The following is a 22532-nucleotide window of genomic DNA, read 5'->3' as shown; positions in this document are numbered from 1 at the left end:
CGACAAAGAGATATTTTTAAGTAGCGAACAAAGGTTACCATGCGCGTCCGGTCGTTAGTTTCAAGCGTGCTGATATGTCAAATAATTGCTTTAGCAGCGTCAGTCTTAGAAACGGTCAAGGTGAAGCACTCATGCAAGACCGAATGTGAAGGGTATGACTAGGCTGTTATTCATACATTTCGTTTATGACTCAGTATTCAACCATTGAAGTGAGGCCTGGAAACCGATGTATTTCACTTTGAGGTCACAAACTCTTAATTCCTAACTTAAGATTTCAGAGAAGGAAAACAACGCTGTGTTGTTCTTGTGTAAACACAGACATCTAGTATCATCCTTGTCAATATTTCCGCTAGGATGTGACCTCATCACCTAAAAAACAATGAATCATCATAAGACCCCACCGTGATCAAATTCCAAACTCAGCCAGACCGTCAACTGAGCATCCTGTTGCGCTAACAGTTTCTATTTGATTTTGCCCTTATCACATCGCATCGGCTAATAATTCCTAACTTCTCTCGCTCTAACGTGCATTGCAGAAGAAGGATGGAAACGAGAATAAGCGAGTTTTGTCTAGTATTGATGCTGATGAAAATGGATCCAGGAAAAGAGCAACATGCGCGTCTCAGGGGAACAAGCCATGACCTAGACGCCAACCAAGCGATCTTGGCAATTTTTAAAAATCTTCAAAGACAAGTAAGGAAAGACACCTCTGTCAGCCTCTTTAAGGAATACCCGATATGATTTCTAAGAGACGTTGTTAAACAAACGACATTCCAGGACTATCCACCTAGAGTGATCTGTGATTTTAATACAAAGAGGCCAACGACCGAAGTCAATCTTCGCCTTTGAGATGTCTCTAAGCGACAGAACCGATCTAACATCGATTAAGGTAACGAAACACGTGATTAGGGTACCCAACATTCTTTGAAAGTGTGGTGAAAATTTAAACAGACATTTTGGGTTATTTTTGTTTTTCAGAAACACGATACAACACTTCTTCGATTGTTCAAACCATCATAGTGTTTTACTTTCCTTGAATCCTAGTACAATAGACCGCGAAAATGCCGGAAAGTGTAGATGTTTTCGCCGGCCAAAATACTGAGGTAAGACGACGACGAAGTTGAGTTTAAAACCCACTTTCAATCCTAATCATGAGCCTGTGACTTACACGCTTTTGTCGAAGAACGTCTTTAAAGACTAATTGTTTATTTTTTAACAGAAGTACGAGGCCAGAGAAGAAAGAGAGCACCTGCCGATGGAGCAGCTTGTCATGAGGTAGAAAGGGGGTTCATAAACAAACGCAAAAGCAGCCATTATTAGCTAGAGTGGTTGACAAGTTGCTTTTTTCTAATCAGCCTTTACAGTATGGCTGCTATCATTTCGATAACCAAATGTAAGAGAGAAGGCTTTATTGACCTCTTGCTTTGGACAGCCATCTTTCTAGGTTAATCTTCAGTACAAACACAGATTAATCGGTTGTGGGATCCAAATGACATAAACAAAGCATATTGAAAAAAGTAGTAAATAAGCATTTCCATGAGGTACGAAGGCTTAAAACTGTTGTAAGCATGTACCTTCACAACACTAACAGTGGATATTTTGTCTTGCTAGGAGCCAACTCTGGATTTCCAACCTCCTTGTGAGTATTAAACAAAAAAAATGTCAGCAACTCCCTGGTCTACCCTTGACTTTTGCAACTAACCTTGACATTGTTAATTTGAAGCGTTAAACGGCTGTAAACCCTAATCACTGAAATGGTCTTTTTCCTACCAGAGGGAGACTACTGCCATTAGAAGACACGTGCTTCAACAAATCTCCCAGCCCAGATATGAGTAAGTCAGTTTCACATAACACTTGCCTTTGCTACTGTGTAGTCAGAGCTGACAAATGTTTGTTGAACTTAATTCCAGAGAGCAAGACCATTCGACCAGTACCTACGCAGCATTGCTGACAATTTCTGTTTGTTTATAAATCTCACCTACTCAAAAAGCTAAGCCCAATATAACGTCATACACAATGTTAACCACTTTCTCTGATATTTTTTCAGGGCCCAATATCACGTCTCTACTTCAAGTGAACATGTGAGTATCAAACAATTGCTCAATAATGACACTGATAAGAAAATAAACTACCCTGTGAACCAAACACGGTTATTCCACATTATAAATTGAATAGCTTGCTGCCTCTCAATTTCCAACATAGAATCGTTAAAATTTGTTTTCTTGTAACCTCCAAGATGCACCCTTTTATTAAGACTGAGAGACTTCTGTCTTGACTCTAGGATTGTGCACCTGTTCCCAGACGGCTTGTGCTTGCAGAACGGAATTGTAGGTACGAAAATATCAAACAACCTCAATTGGTACTTGTATATGGTATTTCGTTAAAATTCCACAGCAAAGAAGAAATAACTAGTGGTTTTATGTTGTCTGCAAGATGTACTTCTGTTACCAATTACTAAATGATGTGTTATCCTTAACCTAAACTGACTGATAGAGCAAGACTACTAGAAGTCAATTCAGCATTTACACTCGGCAACACAATCAGCAAGGTTAAAAAAGGCGGAGTTCGAAGGAAAGATGCCACATCAAACTCCTTAATCTTCCCTTTTCAAAATTCATATTTAACATGAAAACTTAACCGGTTCTTTGGTATTTTTCCAGGAACTACTGTCACGCCTCCGATTTTGAAGTGCACGTGAGTATTCAAAAATCATTTGTTGATAGCATTGTATATATCTATTACTTTTCAAAAAGCCTTTGGTTCAGCTAATCTCACACTGATGCAGTTCCTTGCCGTGTTAACTTCTTTACACTCCTCGAGAGAGTGAAATCGAAACCAATACTTTTCGTCCCATCCTCAACCCACAGAAAGTTGGTCAATAACAGCTCAACTGAAATCGGTAAATAGTTAGCATTATTCATCATTTTCGAGTTAACCCTCACATCTCAGAAAAAGCTGCCCAGTCTGGAAAAGTCTCTTTATACAACTAAACTTAACTAAGACTAGAGTATTGATATTATACAATTTATCTCTTTCTAGAATGAAGCAGCTGCCATCAGAGGACACATTCATGGACAACAACAGATGAGGTAAGGAGACTGCGAGTAGAGAATCATGCATGCTGCAGTAATTTAATTGGCAAGTTTTGTTTAACAGAAGAAGTTTCGTGGTGGAGTATGAGGAAGGTGGAGTATTATCATTGTTTGGAATTCACAACCAGAATTGCGCTCAGAAGCACAGGCCTATTAGGCCAGCTTTAAAAATTTCTGGGAGATAGGTTCAACTAAAGGTTTCAAGACCCTTCGTAACCCTTGTGTATCTTGCACAGTTTCCATGCAACAACAGTTTTTTAGACATCACAGCATACTGAAATACTGGCAAGTTTGAAAAAAAGGAAACCACAGATGTCCTGGAAGCTATCTCAGTGGGATAAACTAGCCAAAGATCTGATTAATCATATTCTGTTTGTAGGTAAAATCCCTCATTTGTTTCTCTATCAATTGCTTTAACACTCTTTTTTTTTTCAGGGATTGTACTGCTGTCTCTCTTTTAACCGTTCAGGTAAACATGCTAAATCCCTTTCCCGTCTATTATTAATTTTTTTCTTTTCGGAGGAAGTGCCTCATTTTCCGAAAAATTTTCACCAATTTCAGCACAAAGTTAATAAATCAAGGATAAAACATATCTTTCTTCTTCATAGGAGGGAACAGCTCTTATTAGGCGACACGTGCAACAAAGGCAGCCACAACTGTTTAGGTGAGACTATCTCTGAGAGAGACACAAATGATACCAATGATAATAATCTTGGCCAGATTTCAAATACAAAGATTTAGTAAAGGAAGGGATTTAATTGCTTGGAGGCTCGCATGTGGATGCTGGGCTCGATGTGACAGACTTTGTCCTTGGTAAAGAACACAGTTGTAAGACTGTTCGGGTTGTTTGGAGTGAGTCAGTTCTTCCTCCTATGTCAATTTCCTTGTCAAGGATCTTATGACTCTACGATGCACAGTGAGCTGCAGCTTCTGATGTTGCTTGGTGTTTGCTTGAGGGTATCCTTCCAACATTTTGTAAGGGTACTTACGCTGCGCTTCCTTCAAGCTAGCTCACTGTGAAGGGTGGTTTTAGACAGTTCGCTTTCCTCCAATGTTACATTGTGGTCCCTTCAGTACAGCTGTACTTTCGCAACCGTGGCTTCCAAGCTGAGTGGCTTGGCGCGGTCATTGTTGTGGTGACAGTGGAAACCAAAAATGGTCCTGAGGCATTCTTGGTAGAACTATTCAAAAGGGATGTTGAGAAAAGCTTGACAGAAAAGGTCAATACTCGTGCTTGCTCTGAGATCATTGTTTTCCTAGATCCTCTCTGAAAGTAGATGAGACAGTGGTAGTTTTTACCAGCCTGTTATCCACTTCTTTTGCTTGTTGTTGTTGTTTTTTTTTTACTTGGGTCACCACGGTGCAACTAAGAACTGCTGTGTGGCTATCAGGTCAAACAGAGATGATTTCTTGGGAGAGTGGGAGGGCTGGCAATGGAGCACTTTTACCTTTTAAAGGCTGATCTCTAAACCAAGAAGCTTTGCCGCCTCAGCAAAACAATCGGTGAGGTGTAAGGTTTCTTTGCTATGTCTCATTAAGGAAAATTGCCAAAAAAGCAGCATTGTCTGCAAAGAAACCCTTTCTTACCACCAACAGGTAAGTTTCAGTGAAGGCTTGGAGGTGTTGTAGGAGAAAATGTTCCAATTGGTATGATATAGGGTGGAAAAATCGTGGCCCGCATAGAATACTGTTAAATTCAATACTCCAATTGGCTGCCGTATAGCCAGTAATCATGTTCAAGTAATTTTGAGGACATCCAATTCGCTGCAAGATTCTCCACAGACCATTTTTCCTCTTCTGTTGTTTCCTGCACTCTCGGTGTCTTTGTCTTAAAAGCTGCATTGGATGAAAGTTTGGTGGTTTTCTGCAGTATTTGGCATTAGGTGGCTGAGCAGCAGTCTTGTGAGGATCTTCCCAGCACTAAAGGGAAAGGTGATCCTCTGTGATAGTTACCACAGACTTAGGTGGTTAAAATTCTATGACAAGACATCATAAAAGGAAAGTATCACCATCTGCTATCAGGAACAGAGCCAGGACAAGATGAAAGACTTCATATTTCCTTGAAACTGCACTTTTTCCTGACTTCTATCACAGATCAGATGCAAATTCCCCTGACTCGAATTGAAATTCTCTGACTTTGCCTTGACCTTGAAGAAACATATTTTCCCTGAATCTTTAGTAACATCTAAAAGTCTAAAAGTGAACAGCACTTTAAAGTGGCAGTGCTGTCTGCTAAAACACCTTGGTCGTCCATACTGCTGAGTGGGCTCTGTGACTGGGAGGGTAACCTTTAAGTAGCTTACAGAGCCTCGCAGAAGGTTTCGTGGTTATCTGCTGCAGCAAAAGTTTTTATCTTTTTGGAAAGCTTGACCCACCATACGTTCTGCATCCAATAATACAATATTTTATGATGTATTGATGTCATAGAACCACGGCGAGTTTGTGTTCTTTCGACATCATTATTCGGGAAAACAAAGAGAAAATAACTTGAGTAGAACATTTCAAAGCTAAACTCATTCACTATTACTTTACGCAACTCCTGAACAAAACGAAAGCTAACACTGTTTTGTAATACTTTTCCAGGAACCATTCAGATGTCTCCATTCTAACAGTCCATGTAAGTATGATAGTGTGATAGCGGTGTTGGCAATCATGACCCTAACAACTGAGTTAAACTCATAGTTTTCAGTGTAGTAATATACACATCTTTGAGCTCATAACAGAGGTGCAATCAAAAGCACATTACAAAGAAATGATTTCCTCAGCAGTACCTACACAATCTGATGGACGATTGAATTATTTTTTGTACTTAGGACGGAGCAGCCACAATAAGAAGACACATACTACCCCAACAGCAAATGAGGTTAGGGAACTTTCGACATACAGGATATTCTGTATGAATCAAGTCCTCAGTTATGTTTTCTGTGTCCGAGCGCTATGTCACGAAGATGTAGTGAGTTTTTAGTTGCTTATCGTATTTTGTGTCACGCCTTCTTGGAGAATATTCCTTAAGTAATACCAGACCACGTTATAAGGATTACCTTGAATAATGAATTCTAAAGGGACCTATTCCAGTCAATAAAGCAAAAGCAACAAGCTCATTCTTATGGATAGTTCACATCTTTCTCCATGGTGAGGCATTAAGCAAATCACATGGTTACCAATCATCGTTTGTTTGGTACAAGGAATGCCATGAAGTGTTTGTCTATGTTTTAATAATCATCAAATGAAATATCAGCTGAACCATAGAAGCAAAGATTAAAAAGCATTGAAATAACCATTAGCAGTCATAGTCATTTCCTCTTTGCTTAATTCTAACCTTAAGTCATATAACTACTTTTTTAACCAGGAACTTCCCACGTGACGTCTCCATTTTGAGAATCCAGGTGAGTATACATGACCAAGTTAACAAAACCAAAACAAATACCGGAAAATGAGCATGGCTTAGCTGTGTTACTTGAACTGTGTCTGACTGTGACAATTTTTTTTCTCGTTTTTCCAACGAAAGTAACAGCAGATTGCGATCTATCCATTTCTAGAACGAAGCAGCTGCAATCAGAGAACACATTCTAGGACAACAACAGATACGGTAGGGGACATTTTGAAAAACAGTCTGATTTACTGTCATAGCCCTTTGAGCAGGAAACCATTTTATGCGCTGTCAGATAAATGTAGTACACAAGTTGACAGAATACTGGAACTCACACCGAGGTCTCTCAAACAGGAGTTTTATTAGGTACCACTAACCTGTTAGGTTAACTTTACCGCCCAATGGTTTTAAGAGTTCTACAAATCTCTGTTCAATGCAGTTTGTGCCTCTACGCCTCCTAATGTTTCTATAGGCAATGTCATTTCCTGAGCCAAAAAAATGCTCATAAACCAAACCTTGTCTCGCCTTGAGAAAACGGAATATGTGGGTTATTTGACGAAAGTTGACACAATAGAAATTAGAGCAAAGATGACCATAAAAAAACATAACTCTAACTGTTATTGTTTCGCTTTTGTCGTTGCCAAAAACGAGGGGTACACACCATAATGTTGTTGTCACGACCGGTCTTGTTAGAAATCATTTCTTCCCAGGATCTTTGCTGGGGTTTTCCTCACCCAAAACCTGAAGGGTCGCTTCCTGGAATTATTTTGATTTTCGAACCCCCTTATCTTTCTACAGGAAGATAGGATATCTTAATCAATCTCCTCTGTATACTGCTAAATTAAAATTAATCTACAGGATACTTGGATCTTAAGCTGCTCTTACCTTCAACCCAACGATACAAACATCGGACACTACAATGTAATATCAAGCAATTCCAGCCCATTTTAAAGAGAATCTTGATAATGAGTCCACCAATATCAACAGCTTGAGATCTGGTTTCAATGTGTTCGCTTCTAAGAGCTGTCCTGTTGGCCACCTGTGAGGATCAATATAAAAATGAAAAATTTATCAATTTGAACCTACGACATCATATGAAAAATAAAGGTATATAACCTTAATGGCTAATATAAACACACGCATATTTATATCATTTCCACAGACAAAGGCGACGAGAATGGGGTTGATTCAGGACAGATCTACATGATTGACCAGAAGTTTGTTCATGGAGACGTCGTTAATATAAGACTATTCTTCAAACGCTACTAGATAAATAATTCGATGTTCACGTATAGAGGTGTTTATAACGGTTTACAGAGTAATCCTACTCTGGTTGCAAGTTAATGTTTTGTAAATAAAACGCTTCTTCGCTTGTGTCAGTTGGCTTCAATTTTTTTCCCATACAATGCTTGAGATGTGCATTCTAAATCGTTTACTCCAAGAAGCTTCTCCGTATTATTAGTTAAAATAATTTTTTTCAATATCATCATTCTAATATCAATCTGAGGTAACAATTTATATATAAAAAGCAAGTTTCTCGCACAACACCACCACCACTTCTAGATGTCTTCCTGCTCGTATAATATCATCTACTTAAAACATGATATTTAAATTGAATTATCATGGCACTCAGTGATTTGAGATGATAACTGTACGGTTATGCTCGAAGAAGCTACAAGCTAGGTGAACCAAAAGTTTTGAAACCCTAATAGAAATTTAAAAGGGCAAATTATCTCATGCAGTTATATGTTTGAGTATATGCTATCGTTTTCGCTTGTCTCGGCAAATTAACATTTCCCAACCCTTCCCCTGTCGAAATTTTTTTTCCTCTCTCTACGTCAGGGTAAGCATGTAGTGCGCCTACCGAAATACGAATCGATAAACTGTCGAAAAAGGATCGCACCGAAGAACCATAACGAGCTCGCTTTCCTCTCGGAAACGCTTCACAGATTCATTATAAAGCAGACAAAACAACATTCATTCAGTTCTATAAAAAAATTTCAAAGAAATAAGCCGCATCTGACTGTAAAATCTTTCACGTGCGCAATATGACCCTAAACGAACATACGGTATTGATCCCACTCAGTTTAGACAAATTAAAAGTATCGGTTAAATGACTTGAATGTAAAATTCATCAGGTCCAAACGAAGGAATTCGCTTCTGTTTCGTTCCAGTGTCTTGTTTACTTGATTCAGTTCCTACTAAGATTGGCATTTGTCAGGAGAAAAAGGGCTAAAATTAAACCCCCCCCCCCCCCCCCCCCGGGTGTAACTGACAGTAACTGTCATAAAGCAGCAGTAGAATACATTTGAAACGCTCCAGCGATTATTCAGTCAATTGAGCCGGCTAAATAATACGTCAAAAAAACATCACGTGCTTTATCCTTAATGACGCATACAGATGAAACTTCTTTTGTCTCTAAAGTTAGCACCATTTAGGCTTGGCAAACAAGAGGGAGAATAAAGATGCTTGCGCCTGGCTTGAACATTCTTATTGGCAACGAACTCTGTAAATCGTCCACCGTGGAGAGGCAAGCTTTGAAGACAGTACATGTGGTAAATATCATCTAGCGAGTCTCCAATCTTCAAGGTAGTCATTAAATTCCGTCGATCACATTATATCCTATTCGATGGTTAGAACGCACGTCTTCGTCCTGATAATTATTTCTAGTCTACTGGTGCTTCATCATAAGTAATGCTTCTTGTTTATTCAGATGACACTTCGCCATCTAGGGTCGGAGCCACAATTTGGAATCAAAAAACAGGAAACCGAAAAGAGAAGGATCATGGTTGTGACTCTACTCTTAAACGTAAGAATCTTGTTCGAGAGACGGCATTCCAAGGGCAGGTTCAAATCTAAAAAACCATTCTACTATGCTGACAAGATGATCAAAGACTAAAGAAAGCAGAAACAACATGGAATTCGTATTGCTTCTGCGGTCAATGGGAAAGAATGAGGACCGTCTGTGCTTATAAACCCATCAAAAAGGTAGGCAGAGGGGATGTGTATCACATGATGTGTATTATAAGACGTTAGGTAAAATTTCCGCACAGCCCCACACTATTGTAAAACAAATCTGTTTTCTCAATAGTCAAGTCCTGATAGTCAAGAGAATTCCATAGAGATACGGCTTTGTGATAAGTGAACTTGCGAAGAATTTCAGTCTTTAGTTTTGGTAACAAAAAGGTCAATTTCTCTCGCAAGTTATAGTTTCACTCACATTTCAAACAGAGAAATTGACATCACTGAAATTACTGAAGCATGACGACTTCAACACGGACAAAGTGTGAAAGTCTGCAAACCGCACTCAAAAGGGGGTTCGTGCATATGTATGAGCAATGTTACCTGTTAACGCTTGACGTGTTTTAAATAACGTTCAACCGGGAGTCTTGGACGGAAGCTGTGTAGTAAAACCTGTTTGGATGCGGTCGGAGAAACTGGGATAGATCGAGAAATTCGAAGTGAACTACGTTAAATTGATTATTTGTTTTGTAGCTAGTGTTTTGACCGTAATTTGGGAAGCTTTTATTTGCTAAGTGGATAAAGATAAAGCAGATGTAGTTTAGAAAATGGTTTTGATCTTTGAACTTCATAAAAAAAGATTGAAAGATTATGCAAATTCACGCCTGAAATTGAAGCAAACCGTAATTTAAGCTTTTTGTTAACATAAGCTTAGGTGATATTTAAAAATAAAAGCTCGTCTTCTTAAAGTAAAGAGATTGTTAACTGAAGGGAAAGGTCTCTTCGCTTTCTTTTCCGATCAGAAACCAAATAGAACTTTCATTGTGTTTTGCGTCTAGTGTTTCGAAGATAAACCCGTGGGAAAAAATATGGAAAATACTGCTGTAAGTTTCGGAAATGTGCCATAACCATCCAAGTGATATCCATTTGGTCTTTCATAGCGAAAACGATCGCGAACACACTTAACAACAACGTAACGTAATGGTCCTCTGTATACAACCCCTTAAAGACGAAGTGAAGGTCTTCTTAGTTCAGAAATTTTCAGCACCTTACAGTTAGAAGCATTTTTGCCGTCATAGCGAAGCAAACCACCCAAAACTGAAGTGAGCTTCCGTTTATATTCCAATTGAAATCTGCCATTCAGCAATTACATTTCTGTTGTTTTTCAGTTTGAAAACCATTCGGCAGCATATTACCGCCTTCTTCGATCGTTGAGGAGAGTTCTTCGTGCTTTAAGCTGCCGCAGGTGTCTTCGCAGTGCTGAAAATGGAGGAGAATATCCGACATATCACATAGTCTTGCTTCCCACACCACCGCACCACTGGTTAGTAAAATGTCTTTAAATGCTTCCTTGGAAATTGAAGTCTTTTCCAAAACGACTCAATACAATTAAACACTGAATCACTATGCTCAATTTACTTCCCAAAAACTTATAGCGAACGTAATGGAGCCTAGGTGACGAGCTCATTTACGACTTTTCCCCAATTTGTACAAGTATATCCTCGACGTTATAATACCTTGTCACATTAGCGGAACAATTAATAGTTTATAAAAACAGCTTCAATAGGAATCTATTCCTTAATTCCCTTGCCGATAAATTTATGTGCTATTACATTTTTGTTGTTTTTCACTTTGGAGACCATTCGGTAGCATATCACCACCTTCTTCGTTCTTCAATAGAATTCCTCAATTCCTCTATAGATAAATAGGTGTTTATTTGACTTTCTGTAGTATCAGTCTCTATCGAGTCAGAGGATGGACAGGACAAGATTTAGTAAGTAGCATTATTTGCACTTTTGTTGAGATGCACACTCAAGAGGTCTCTAGCAAAATTAACTTTCTATTCCTCTCCTTTGAAAACAAAATGTAACATTTTGAATAATACAAGTTTGTTTCAAGAAGTTTTAACTGACAATAGTAAGACTACTAAAAACGGTTCTTACATCGCTTTCAAATATCGGTTCAGTGGATTCTGTAAAACTCGGTGTGGTTCACTTGTTGTCAAAAGAAAATATTTTCAGGTTAGGAAACTAATGTTACATATGATTAACGGCAATGATATAACCAAAAATTAATTTCAACAGCACAATTAGATAAATTTTTTAACTCTTAAATGGAGCTTTTTCAATTCTAGTTTAAGACCTCTTGCCTATGAAAGCGTAAATACATAAGATTTTTTCCTAATTACATAGGGGTTTGAAAGGGAAATTCTCTGGTTCAAGTGAGATCGTTGCACGATATTTAGTCTTTCTTCGAGTGATACTGTAAAACAATCCCTAACAACAGAATGATCAAGATACTAAATAAAAGATCATTATTAAAACAATTTTGCATCTGTCATATTTCAAAGTAACATCAATTCAACTTAAGCGGTGATTTTTCCTTTAATTTCTTTATTTTCGCAGATAACAGAGGAACTGTGAAAATTATAGATAGTTCGTTGGTTCACAGCGTTTTGCTGGCGTTGTGACAACACAGCTTGTTTGGCAGAGTCCACTGGTCTTTCTAAATTGATGTAAATTTGCTTTGTGTTTGAATTTCACAACATCTATTTTTCAAGAAAATTTACAGATATCTCATATAAGTATGTTAGTCTGCTATTGGCTCTGTTGGTTAGGTAATATTTTTGTAATATTTTTGTATTCAAGAGAATAGTTGCGCTCACTAATAAACATGTGTTGGTTAGGTAATATTTTTTAAATGTTTTTGTACTATTTTTGTAACATTTTTGTAATATTTTCTTTATTCAAAAGAATAGTTAGGGTCACTCATAACCACGTGTATATATTTCAGTAAAATTAATGAGACAAATAAATGCAAAAACAAGTTCAGTCTCAGAATAGGCCCGTGACTTAAATTTAATCTGTGAAACAACACCAACAATGGGATTCCCTGCGTCACGCAACGTGACAAATCAGATATCAATCGCATAAGCAACTGTGTCTCTTTAAATATTTACAACATCGGTGAGGTCAAGATTAGTGTTCCGTGTACGTATCCTCAGTTATAGAGAGTAGATTTAATCACATCGCTATGGACAAGTTTATCAAAGTGCTCTGTGAGCAAACTCGTGAATTGACACATGATTTTTGAGATTATGTTTAATGTTATCTGGTTTAGGGAATTTTGTGGTTGATTGTCATCTAGAGTACGAGCAGTAGTTCAGTGTTCGCTAATGTAGCAAAGAAACAAAGTAACGTTGGGACAAGAAGGCATTACAATTGAAATGATCATGCTATTACATTTAACAAGGTGGATGATGTAATGTGTTTTAAACGTCTATCATTTTTGTTTCTGGTTCAAAAGAAAAGGTTGGAAGTAAATGTGGGTGAAAAGTGAAATTTACTGTCTTTCGTTGTAAATATTAGAAAGTCAAGGCAATACTGTCTTAATGAAAACATTAACGATTCCCTCTTTATCAAATGAGACAAACGGGAACGAGTTTTGAGTGATATAACTAAGCCAAGCCTGCCACCGTCATTTTAGGAAAGCACACTCCGACATCCGTCAGAAGGAGGTCATCTCGGGTAGATTTCCGATTACGAAATCCGAGCTCGCCCGATGTTGTCTTCGTGATGAAGGCCCTACACGTGCTTCGTTTTCGCTCATGACTTCGTATTAGGCGTAAGATAGTGCTTTTTTTTTTGTTGCTTACCTTCATTACAGACTCCACAAAATTTTTGCGATGCCTCCTTTTCACGGATGACCGATTACAACTACAACATAGTAACACCTCCACGAAATCTGTCAAAAGGAGGATTTTAAAACACCGGAAATGGAGAGGAAAGATAAATGATACGGTCGATTGACTCCCAGACAATTGAATGGTCCAAACTAGCAAAGGCGGGAAATTTGTCATCATGCGAGATATCAAAGTATCTGTTTGCTCACTCAATTCGTATTCAGCGTTCGGCCGTATTCCAATCGATAATTTCGCTTTCTGAACAAAATTTCCAATTCTATGATGGCACGTAAATTAACTTGTCAAGAAGTGAGTTCATTGTTTGAGAGAAAGTTGTCTGAAAGGTGAGGTCTCTCCTGAAGTCTACTATGAAAAAGAATTCGCGCTGGATGAAAAAAAAGAAAGTAGACTATAAAAGGCTGCCAGTATCTCAGAAGAAAAATCCTTTCACTGGACGTGTAGGGGAAAGAGGAAACAACATGAAAAGGGGGTATAACGTCAGCTTAAACGATATAGAACGCCAGCCTGCCAAACAGCCGAAACTCGCACACATCAAGAATGCCAACTCAAGCGCTGAGGCTCAAATAAACATAAACCCATAAAAAAATTCAAACGCCAATCAAACTGTAAAGGCAAGCACCCCTTACACACCAAACACGACCACATGCATCACCAACACCGCAAACGCAAACACCATCTCCTCCATTAACACAACCTCGAGCACGACCAGCACTGCAAACACATGCATCATCCTTACAGTAAACGCGACAACGAACACAAACCTGGCCCAGCAAAATAAAAAAGATGGTGAAGTAGAATTTGTAAAGACCTCTCACAGAAGCGCCTCAAAGGCCGGTAAATTCCATCTCTCGGAACAGGACATTAGCACCACTTCAACTGGAGACTGGCTCACCGACCACTCAGTCTGTTCTGAGGGAACAGTTCCCTCACGCAAGAGGATTGGAAAATACAACTTTGGGGCCTATTTTTAATTTTTCTGTTCAAAAAGGCCAATTTTCATAAATCCTGAATACTGGCAGCCATCATTGGGTGTTGGTATCTACTGTAGGATGCTACACTCCTTCTGTAGTTTATCTGTACGACAGCCTGTTTTCGGGAAGAATTGCAGCCCTCGTGCAGAAACAGATTCCATCAATTATATACGACGAAGGAACCAGTTTTAAGGTCATTGTACCAAATGTGCAACACCAGAACAATTCCGATGACTGTGGAGTTTATGCTATTGCTTTTCTGGTTTCGCTACTACATGGCCTCAATCCTTCTAATCTGACATTTGACAGGAAGCTGATAAGACAACATCTTTTAAAGAGCCTGGAGAGTGGATCATTCGACCTCTTTCCCCTCTCTAAAGTACCCGAGTGTCGAGACAGGAGGCCACTTTTTGTTCAAGAGGTCTCGGTAATGTGCGAGTGTAGAATGCCGAGGGAAGAGTCAGACTCGAAGTCTCCTTCTCGTTGTGTGAAATTTTGTAGCTGCAAGGAGTTTTTTCACAGGAAATGCATTTCAACAATTATTTTGGAAGATTCAAGTGCAAACTGGCGTTGTCCAAACTGCGAAAGAGCCCTTAAGCAGGAAGAGAAAAATAACCATTAATTTAACATGTAGTATTAAAAACTGATTCTCAGAACTTCCCATTAATTGTTTATTAAGATAATCGTCGAAGTGAAATATATATGTGTAGTAATTTTTTATCTATGTAGAAGTCAGCTAAAAGAATTTTTCAAATGTATTCATGAGAAACTGTTTCTTATAGATCTTTCCCTAAGTACGCTCTTGCGTTTAGAATTGAAAATCCTCATCTAAATATTGTAAAAAATATTATCGTAGAATATTTTCAATGATGATCATGGCACAACGCAGATAGAGAAAATATAATAGGTGAGACAAATCACGGATTATCCTTGTCGACAAAAGTAATATCGCCTGCTTTATTATATTCAAACTTAATCTCCGTCCAATCGAGGTAATGTACAATTTTTTTTATCAATTACCATATTAGAAATAACAATATATCGTAACTGCGTTAAATTTATTTCATCAGAAATCCAGAAAATTTCCGGTGTTTTAAAATCTCCTTTTGACAGATTTCGTGAAGATGTCATTACGTTGTAGTTGTGATCGGCCATCCGTGAAAAGTAGGCGTCAAATGTATTTTGTGGAATCTGTCATATAGGTTAGCAACGGAAAAAAATGCAAATATCTTAACGCTAATACAAAGTCATGAGCGAAAACGAAGTAAGTGTTCCTTTCTACTCTAATTTGCGGCTCTAAAATGCGAAATAGGGCCTTCATGAAAACATCGGGCGAGCTCGGATTTCGTCATAAGATATCTACCCGAGATGACCTCTGGTGTTGTAACATCCTCCTTTTGATAGATTTCGTGGAGGTGTTACTATGTTGTAGTTGTAATCGGCCATCCGTGAAAAGGAGGCATCGCAAAAATTTATTGGTGTCTGTAATATAGGTAAGCAACGGAAAAAAAATGCAAATATCTTAAGGCTAATACGAAGTCATGAGCGAAAACGAAGCACGTGTTCGTTTCTACTCTGTTTTGCGGGTCTAATATTAGATCTCCGCCTGGGTAGATTTAAGTCACGTGCTAGGCAACGTATAATCAATAACAAGATAGAATTTCATTTCAGGCCTATTTATCAATTTTGTGGTGTGTAATTTTCGCATTTTAGTACGTTGTATATATGTTGAATCTTCAAATTGTCTTGAAACTTACAAGAAATTTGTTCTTTAAAAATTCACTGAAAATCGGTAGCTAAAATTGTTTGTCTAAGTGTTATTTGATTTTCGTGTTAACTTGTTATTTAGTCAGTCGCCGGCATCTTTTGTTGCTTCACACAGGAAAAACACATGCGACGAAACGTAATGATCAATTTTGTCCTCAATCTCACGCTATAACAGAAAAAGCTTTTGAACATCTGTAAACTCCGAGCGCTTCGCAGTAAGTGATATTTTCAATGAATCTTCGGATTGTTTTCAAGTTCAAGGATTGTAAATTACAATTTTATGAAAACCGAAGGTTGTTGTTATTTCAGTGTGAATCCTTGAATGCTTGCCAGTCGCTGGCGCCGCTTGTTGAAACTAAAACGAAAAAAAAACTCTTTTAAGATTATCATTGGCTTCTTTTTCACCCCACCACTATTCTTAGCAACAAAGGTCGCCATTTCGTCTGTTTATTGCTCGCCAAAAACTATCAAATGTACTCAAAAGCCTAAAATCTAAAAAAAGTTTACAGGAATCGACCAATCGAGCGAGCGAGCGAGCGAGCGAGCGAGCGAGCGAATGCTATTCCCCACATCGTACCTATAACTCGCTCTTGCGCATGCGCGCAATTCACGAGTTAAAAATGACTGCTGTTAAATTGTCGGTTAAGCCCAATTTGTTTATTTATTTCCATGTTATAAAATTCACAAGAGGACAGATTGTTTCAGCCTCTGCCCATAAACACAATTCAGCCGCTTAGTTTTAAAATAATTTTGGGCCGTTGTCTTATTCCATCGATTTTTGCACACCTAATTTTTGTTAATAACATAACTAAGTCGTTTTGTACCAATACAGTGTTAAATTGAAACAACACAATTGGCTATTTTTTGTAGCAGAAACCTTCTTGACATTTCCGTTAGTTAGCCGATGGTGGGTTTCAAAATATTCACCTATGCAACGCAAATATGTGACTGTAACTAACCCTTTGACTAGGGTACAAGATCTAAAACACAAAGCACAAAGATAAAACAGTGTCGTCCCGCAAAATTAGCGGTAAGCCGAGCACTTGTTATTACATGTACAGTTCTTCAGTAAAGTTATCAGATTACTTTGCACCGTGCAAACGTATTGGAAACAGGCACTCTTTGAATATATGACCTCTGCAAAGCCTTGACGAAAGCCAATCGCAATGAAGCGGCCGTCTACCAAATTCGTTCATATAACCGTTGTACAAAATCTACCGCATCAAAATTCACACACATTGGAAATAGAGTGAAACATTTGCATGACAACGAACGTCAAAAGACACTACAAAATTCTTTCATTGCACCGAAAAAGAAAACGAAAGCAAGATGTGATTCAGGTTTTGATTAGATTTTTACACCCATCTATCGAAGTATGTCTCTGTTCAAAGCAAGTCGATTTCTGAATGTCACGCCTCGTCTATTAATAGATCCAAACTGTAACCACATATCGTATCAATTACTGAGCAAGCACGCGACGTCAAGTCATCAATAAGCACAAAAAGTCCAAAGCACCTCAATTTTCTTTTTATTACCTCTACGAATACATAAATAGAAAATAAACCGATCATGCATCTCACACAACTTAAGCAAAGAGTTGGACTGACGAACTCTATACGCCACTAGATGTCAAATCAATTTTAGAAACTAAATCAAGCGCTAAGTCGGCAGAGCATGGCGTACCTCTTCCCTCGCCTGCGGACAACTTTTTTAATTATCCCATGAAATTATTAATTCTCGAATTCCCTGGTAGCGACAGTGATCTCACGAAATGGTTTAAAATAACTTTGACGCCGGTACTTATTTTTGTCACTAGGCATAATTCCTAAGGAACACGCCATAAAAACGCCGCTACGTACGCCCGCTTGAATTAATTTTCGTCAACTGTTTCAAGACTAGCACTTTGACGGGTTTTTAGACTGAATCGATTTTAACGCAAAAAGAGAACCAAATCATGCAGATGATCGAAAAAAAAAACGGCATCAATGTGTGTTTTCTTTCAACAGACTAAGAAATAATTGCAGACTATGTTTCTTCGCCATGGTGGCATACACTCGTACCTGTATTAAGCAGCATCGTATTTAGCGGTCAACCTTTATTCAAAAGTTGGTTTTCGAAGTCCCTTTTGTTACTGTAATTTTAACTTCTAGTAAATGGTCGTGGTCACTCTTTGCGAATTCGCAACGGCCTTTCTGTACTGTTCGTCCCTGTATTGAATGGTCAATCAAAACGGAACCAGTCAAGGAAAACTAAGAATAATCTTTCGAGTATAATAATACACATGGAAAAATTACTCAGTTCTGATTGGTTAAGATAAATGGTTTTCAGGTAATTCAGTGCAGAAGAGAGTTAATTCAGTGCAGAAGAGGGTTGATTCAGTGCAAAGAAAGTAGCAAATCAGACATTCTGATTGGTCAATAATAAAAGAAACTCACAGATAGCTAATCAAATGCGAGCCTTGAATGTCGCAACAACATTTGAAAATTTGAAAATTTGCGAGCGAAATAATGGCCGGCGTTTTAAGTAGGTTTTCTTTCGCCACCGCAGCTGAAAAACAGCTCAAACAACGAAAACACTGTAAAAAGCAGAACCTGTATGAGGTGGTAACCACGCGGTCACCACGTGGTTCGATTGCATAAGTTTAATCAGGACTAAATATTGCGACTTTCTAAAGAATAAAAAAATTTTGCCAAACACTACCTTATCTTAAACTGGATTTCACCAGCTAAGAAACACAGAACCATCACGACTGTGTCTCGAGGCTTTTCCAATTTGGTAAGAGCTACATTCGGCCTCACTTCGCCACTAATCAAGATGGGATTTTCAGATACCTTAGCTATCACACAGTTTCAAACTTTTCAAGTCATAACCAATGGGTGAAGTCATTCGAGTGTTGACTTGTATCTTGAAGAAAACAAAAATTGTCCTCTTAGTGCCATTTTTCCGTAGATTTCCAAATTAGGTTGGGCTATCTGAAGATTATTACAGTAGTAAACGGTTGGAAAACTCTCCACGTTAATCCATTCGCTTTTAGCAATTTATACTTATTTGAATGTAACAATGCTGCTGATAATGTTTGGTGCTCGATTGCAACCCTCTCAGTGCTACCATTTTCGCCAGCATCTTCTTTTTTTTAGCATGCCATTGAGGCATATAAACTAGGTATGAATCTTTTGAGTCTATACAGAAGAGGAATGTCTTCGGTGTCTTTTATCATTTCCGAAGCCTTGTGGCTGACCACAAACACGAACGTCATGAAGCTACGATTCACTCTTTGAAGCATAAAAAGTCGTACATATAATTAAAAAACTGCGCGGGTTAACATACGATGTGAATGAAATGTAGATATTGACTCTGAACAATAATAAATCGTTTACGAGTCATTTGCTCTCAGCTGCTGCCTCGTGTTAACTTGTCAAAATGGTACCGGGAAACACACATCAACAAAAGAACGACCTATGGGTGAAATTAGATTACACAAAGCAAAATTGCCGAGAAGCAACCATTTAATTGAAAAATTGTTACGCTTGAACGACTACAAGCCCTCCATAAATAGAATGCTGTTGTAAATAAAAAATGCGGAGTTTTCCACGAGCCTTGGTATTCTTTCCTATGATTTTTTAAGTCATCATCCATTCTTTGTAAGCATAAATAAACCATATGCACGAGGCTCGATACCAAAGGGTTTCCTTGTTTCTTGTCAGCATTGGTTAAAACCTTTCTCGATCGCTCGATAATAGAACTAACTTGATGGTACATCCATGAGGTCTTTCTTTCCACAAATCAAAAGCAAAAGCAAAGGATGAGAGCACTATTCAAAATTGCACGAGAGTAAAATACGACGGGAAAAAACGTGGCGAATGTTTCAGTTTCGACAATGCCCTACATTGAAATTATACCTTTTCACCTACAGTGACGATAGAGCAAGAACAAGGAAATTTTCAAATGATAATTTTGTTGACTCTTAGTGATGTACCTGCATGCAGTGAAAAAAAAAATACTGAGTAAGGACAGCGTACTTCACAAACGGAAGGGAAATTCAAATCAAGAAAAATTAAACGTGTTATAAGCCAAGATTTCGGCAGTTAAATGTCTTATCAACCAAGGAGTGAAAGTTGAATTAAAAGGTCTATCAATATTTTGATGGTAGACGACAATTGCCAAGTTATGTTCTCAAGCAGAGACATAACTTCAGTAAACAGTACATGTCTCTAAATAACAGGGGACTAAAATAGCCAAAAGTTCGGGTTGAAGGCCATCGTCGCAAATAATGGCTTGCAACACCCATATAAGCACAGCATGTTGAGGTGAGAATAGTTTGGTATATAAGTGGAAAATGACACCCATATAAACAATAGATGTAAGCTTCTTGCCTGACAAATGAGTCCTTTCGTTCACACTTCTGTTTCTACCTTGAAATTTCACTGCTCCATATATTACATAGGATAAAGCTGAGCTTGCAAAACCACGTTATTGTGCTTTAAACGTACACCACAAGCACAGTAATAAAATGGGGAAGCAAGTGGTATTTCAGAAAGAGGCTGAATTTACACGGATGTCCGCTGAGTTAAACATAATGAAATTCAAAACCGCCGCTCAAGAAAACTTACAACGCCTTACTCGATTCACAGAGACCCAAATGACAATGCATATCAACAATGTAAGTGAGTCAGTCGTTACTGGTAACGATCACCATCTCAGAGGAAAAAAAACAGCAGTCTGAGACTGCATGTGGCCACTGATATAGCACGATATTAACATAATTGAACACAATTATAGGTTGTATGATAACGCTAGAAGATAGTGTTACAGAAAATTAGTAGAAAGACAACCTGCCACATCCAATATATTTTTAAACAAGAGAAAGATTATTCGAGAATATAGCGACCAATTGACATTCGATCAATAATTAAATGCTAAGAAATAATCATATTGTGATGATAACATGACAAATTTTAATAACAATTTACAGGGGCTAGCTCAAAAGCCTTACGGTTCCTCCAGCTATGCTTCTTTTAATTTTGCTTGTGAATTATAAATATTATTCTTATTTCATTGCAATTAAATTTTTGTGAGACTTTTGTTTCATACAACAACGTATTCTGCAGTTTATGATATTCTGTCATTCCGCGCTTTAGGGTACTCCGCAATTACGTGTTTAAGAATATTCCGTCATTCTAACGTTTCGCCATTCCACCGTTCCATCATTACATCAAATCGGGACTTAAGGTATTAGTCGCTCGCAAACTTAGAGGCGCTTTTGTGCTCTCTCCTCAATTAAATTTTTGTTTTCCAGTTACCTTACACGTCAGCGAGGCGCCACTGCGAATTATCTTATGACGTTTATCATCTTTTGCAGTGTCACGACAAGAACCTAAAAAATTATATCTTCGGATCAAACGGTAAATACTCTTTGATAACCTTGGATAATAAGCTCCCTCGTGCGTACCTTTCAAACGAGTTTCCCGCTGAGGCGAAAGATCAGCACAGTCAATGTCATTCAAAAGGGGACATCAGATTGAATTAGACCAGTTTGTAAAGGACACACGTGAACGAAAGGGCTTAGAAGTCTTTGTTCGTTCACAAATGTAAGAGGCTTAGTCATATCAAAAGGATATCGAGGTTAAAAAAGAAGCTGGGCTTACTCGGCAATGGGGATGTGGGCTTATTATGACCGCTTATCTTGACCGCAACAAAGTTGACAGTATCGAGTAGGAAAGGTGCAACAATATTTTTATGGTTGATTTTTTTCTTGCTTAGTCTAGCTTTTTTGGGTTGTTATCTGGATTGTCTTTTCTTTGCAATTACGGAAAGCATAGAAAAAGGTGCGACTAAAAATTTGTGACACAAGGGCGAAATACAGACTGGAAAATGAGGTACCGAAAATCTCATCCTTGTCATGACATGGTAACCTCTCATGTTACGCTACACACAAAAGCAGGAAAAAATGTTTGCGGACGACGAGAATAACAACATTCAGTTATAACAATTGTATGTAGCAACTTGAATAATGACTAGATAGATCAATTTACTAATAAAAAGGAAATATGAGTCAAGTTTCCAAGACTGAAATTCCATAGGTATCAAGAAAAAGAACTACAAGCAATGATCCCAACATGTTTCCTTGTTAATGACTACTGCGAGGCCATACCCTCTTTCATTTTCGAATACATTAGATTTCGAGTAGGTTTTACTTTAAGGTAACCCGTAAATGCTCCCCTAATGTTAAGACTGGAACATAAAAAGAAAGAGATGGAAAAATTCCATTTTCCAATGATCGCTTGCTTCGCATGTGCTTAAATCGGTTAGAAAGTATTTTTTCTCCTCTATCTATCCGGAAAAATGAAACTCATGTAAACGATAGAATTCATTAAGACCCCCTTCTTCATTATACAGTAATTCTATCAAGCTTTCGTTTCACTACGAAATTCCAAAGTTAAAACACTAAATAGAATAAAGTCGATGAAGCAGCACCTCAATATTCTACAACAACCACAGAAAAGAGCAACGGCGCAGCTCAGTGAAACATCATCTCACCGCGTAACTTATGTAAATTACCACTAAGTAACGACAGTAAATGAAACCTTGCTTAGAAAAGTCAAACACTCTTATGGAGTTATGAGAAAACGTGACCGCCCACATACTGCCCTTGTAAATGATTTTTTGAG

At 38.1% G+C, this 22532-nt stretch overlaps 1 protein-coding gene and 2 long non-coding RNA genes across 24 annotated transcripts in view; 2 read left to right on the top strand and 1 right to left on the bottom strand.

Moving 5' to 3' along the window:
- The window catches only part of LOC149048272 (uncharacterized), a 52885-nt gene that overhangs the window by 16210 nt on the left and 14143 nt on the right, over positions 1-22532 (bottom strand). For 2 of the 6 annotated variants that reach the window (XR_016184628.1, XR_016184630.1), the window contains exon 2: positions 7348-7501. This is a non-coding gene — a long non-coding RNA (uncharacterized LOC149048272). Of the gene's footprint in view, positions 1-1574; positions 1652-6839; positions 6988-7347; positions 7502-20237; positions 20407-22532 lie in introns of those variants that run through there. The other 4 variants (XR_016184629.1, XR_016184631.1, XR_016184626.1 and 1 more) reach the window with 3 other exon arrangements.
- Positions 403-7841, top strand: LOC113675621 (uncharacterized). Of its 14 annotated transcripts, none has more exons than XM_089199081.1 (17): positions 403-889; positions 979-1103; positions 1220-1275; positions 1612-1639; positions 1774-1832; positions 2048-2081; positions 2282-2331; positions 2661-2694; positions 3040-3089; positions 3528-3561; positions 3701-3756; positions 5676-5709; positions 5906-5955; positions 6442-6478; positions 6632-6681; positions 7321-7383; positions 7625-7841. In XM_089199081.1, the coding sequence occupies exons 2-16, from the start codon at positions 1062-1064 to the stop codon at positions 7334-7336; spliced, it is 630 nt and encodes a 209-aa protein (XP_089055207.1). In that variant the 5' UTR covers positions 403-889; positions 979-1061; the 3' UTR covers positions 7337-7383; positions 7625-7841. The 14 variants fall into 14 exon arrangements, 11 of the variants coding, with proteins under 11 accessions (XP_089055207.1, XP_089055197.1, XP_089055202.1 ...); XM_089199071.1 differs by having other exon boundaries at positions 6607-6681; XM_089199072.1 differs by having other exon boundaries at positions 415-693; positions 6607-6681.
- Positions 8803-12260, top strand: LOC149048273 (uncharacterized). Of its 4 annotated transcripts, none has more exons than XR_016184620.1 (5): positions 8803-9017; positions 9176-9450; positions 10593-10747; positions 11155-11197; positions 11829-12260. It is a non-coding gene; the product is annotated as an uncharacterized LOC149048273 (long non-coding RNA). The 4 variants fall into 4 exon arrangements; XR_016184621.1 differs by having other exon boundaries at positions 8825-9051; XR_016184622.1 differs by having other exon boundaries at positions 8844-9017.

Source organism: Pocillopora damicornis, chromosome 3, assembly GCF_964200805.1.
Source record: "Pocillopora damicornis chromosome 3, jaPocDami1.2, whole genome shotgun sequence".
NCBI lineage: Eukaryota > Metazoa > Cnidaria > Anthozoa > Scleractinia > Pocilloporidae > Pocillopora > Pocillopora damicornis.
This window is presented reverse-complemented; position numbering and strand designations above follow the sequence as displayed.

Coding starts and splice junctions, on each gene's coding strand:
- LOC113675621 (XM_089199071.1), top strand. CDS start 1,062: ATGCCGGAAAGTGTAGATGTTTTCGCCGGCCAAAATACTGAG. Junction 2,082..2,281: donor TCTCTACTTCAAGTGAACAT/GTGAGTATCAAA, acceptor TCTTGACTCTAG/GATTGTGCACCTGTTCCCAG. Junction 2,695..3,039: donor CCTCCGATTTTGAAGTGCAC/GTGAGTATTCAA, acceptor ATCTCTTTCTAG/AATGAAGCAGCTGCCATCAG.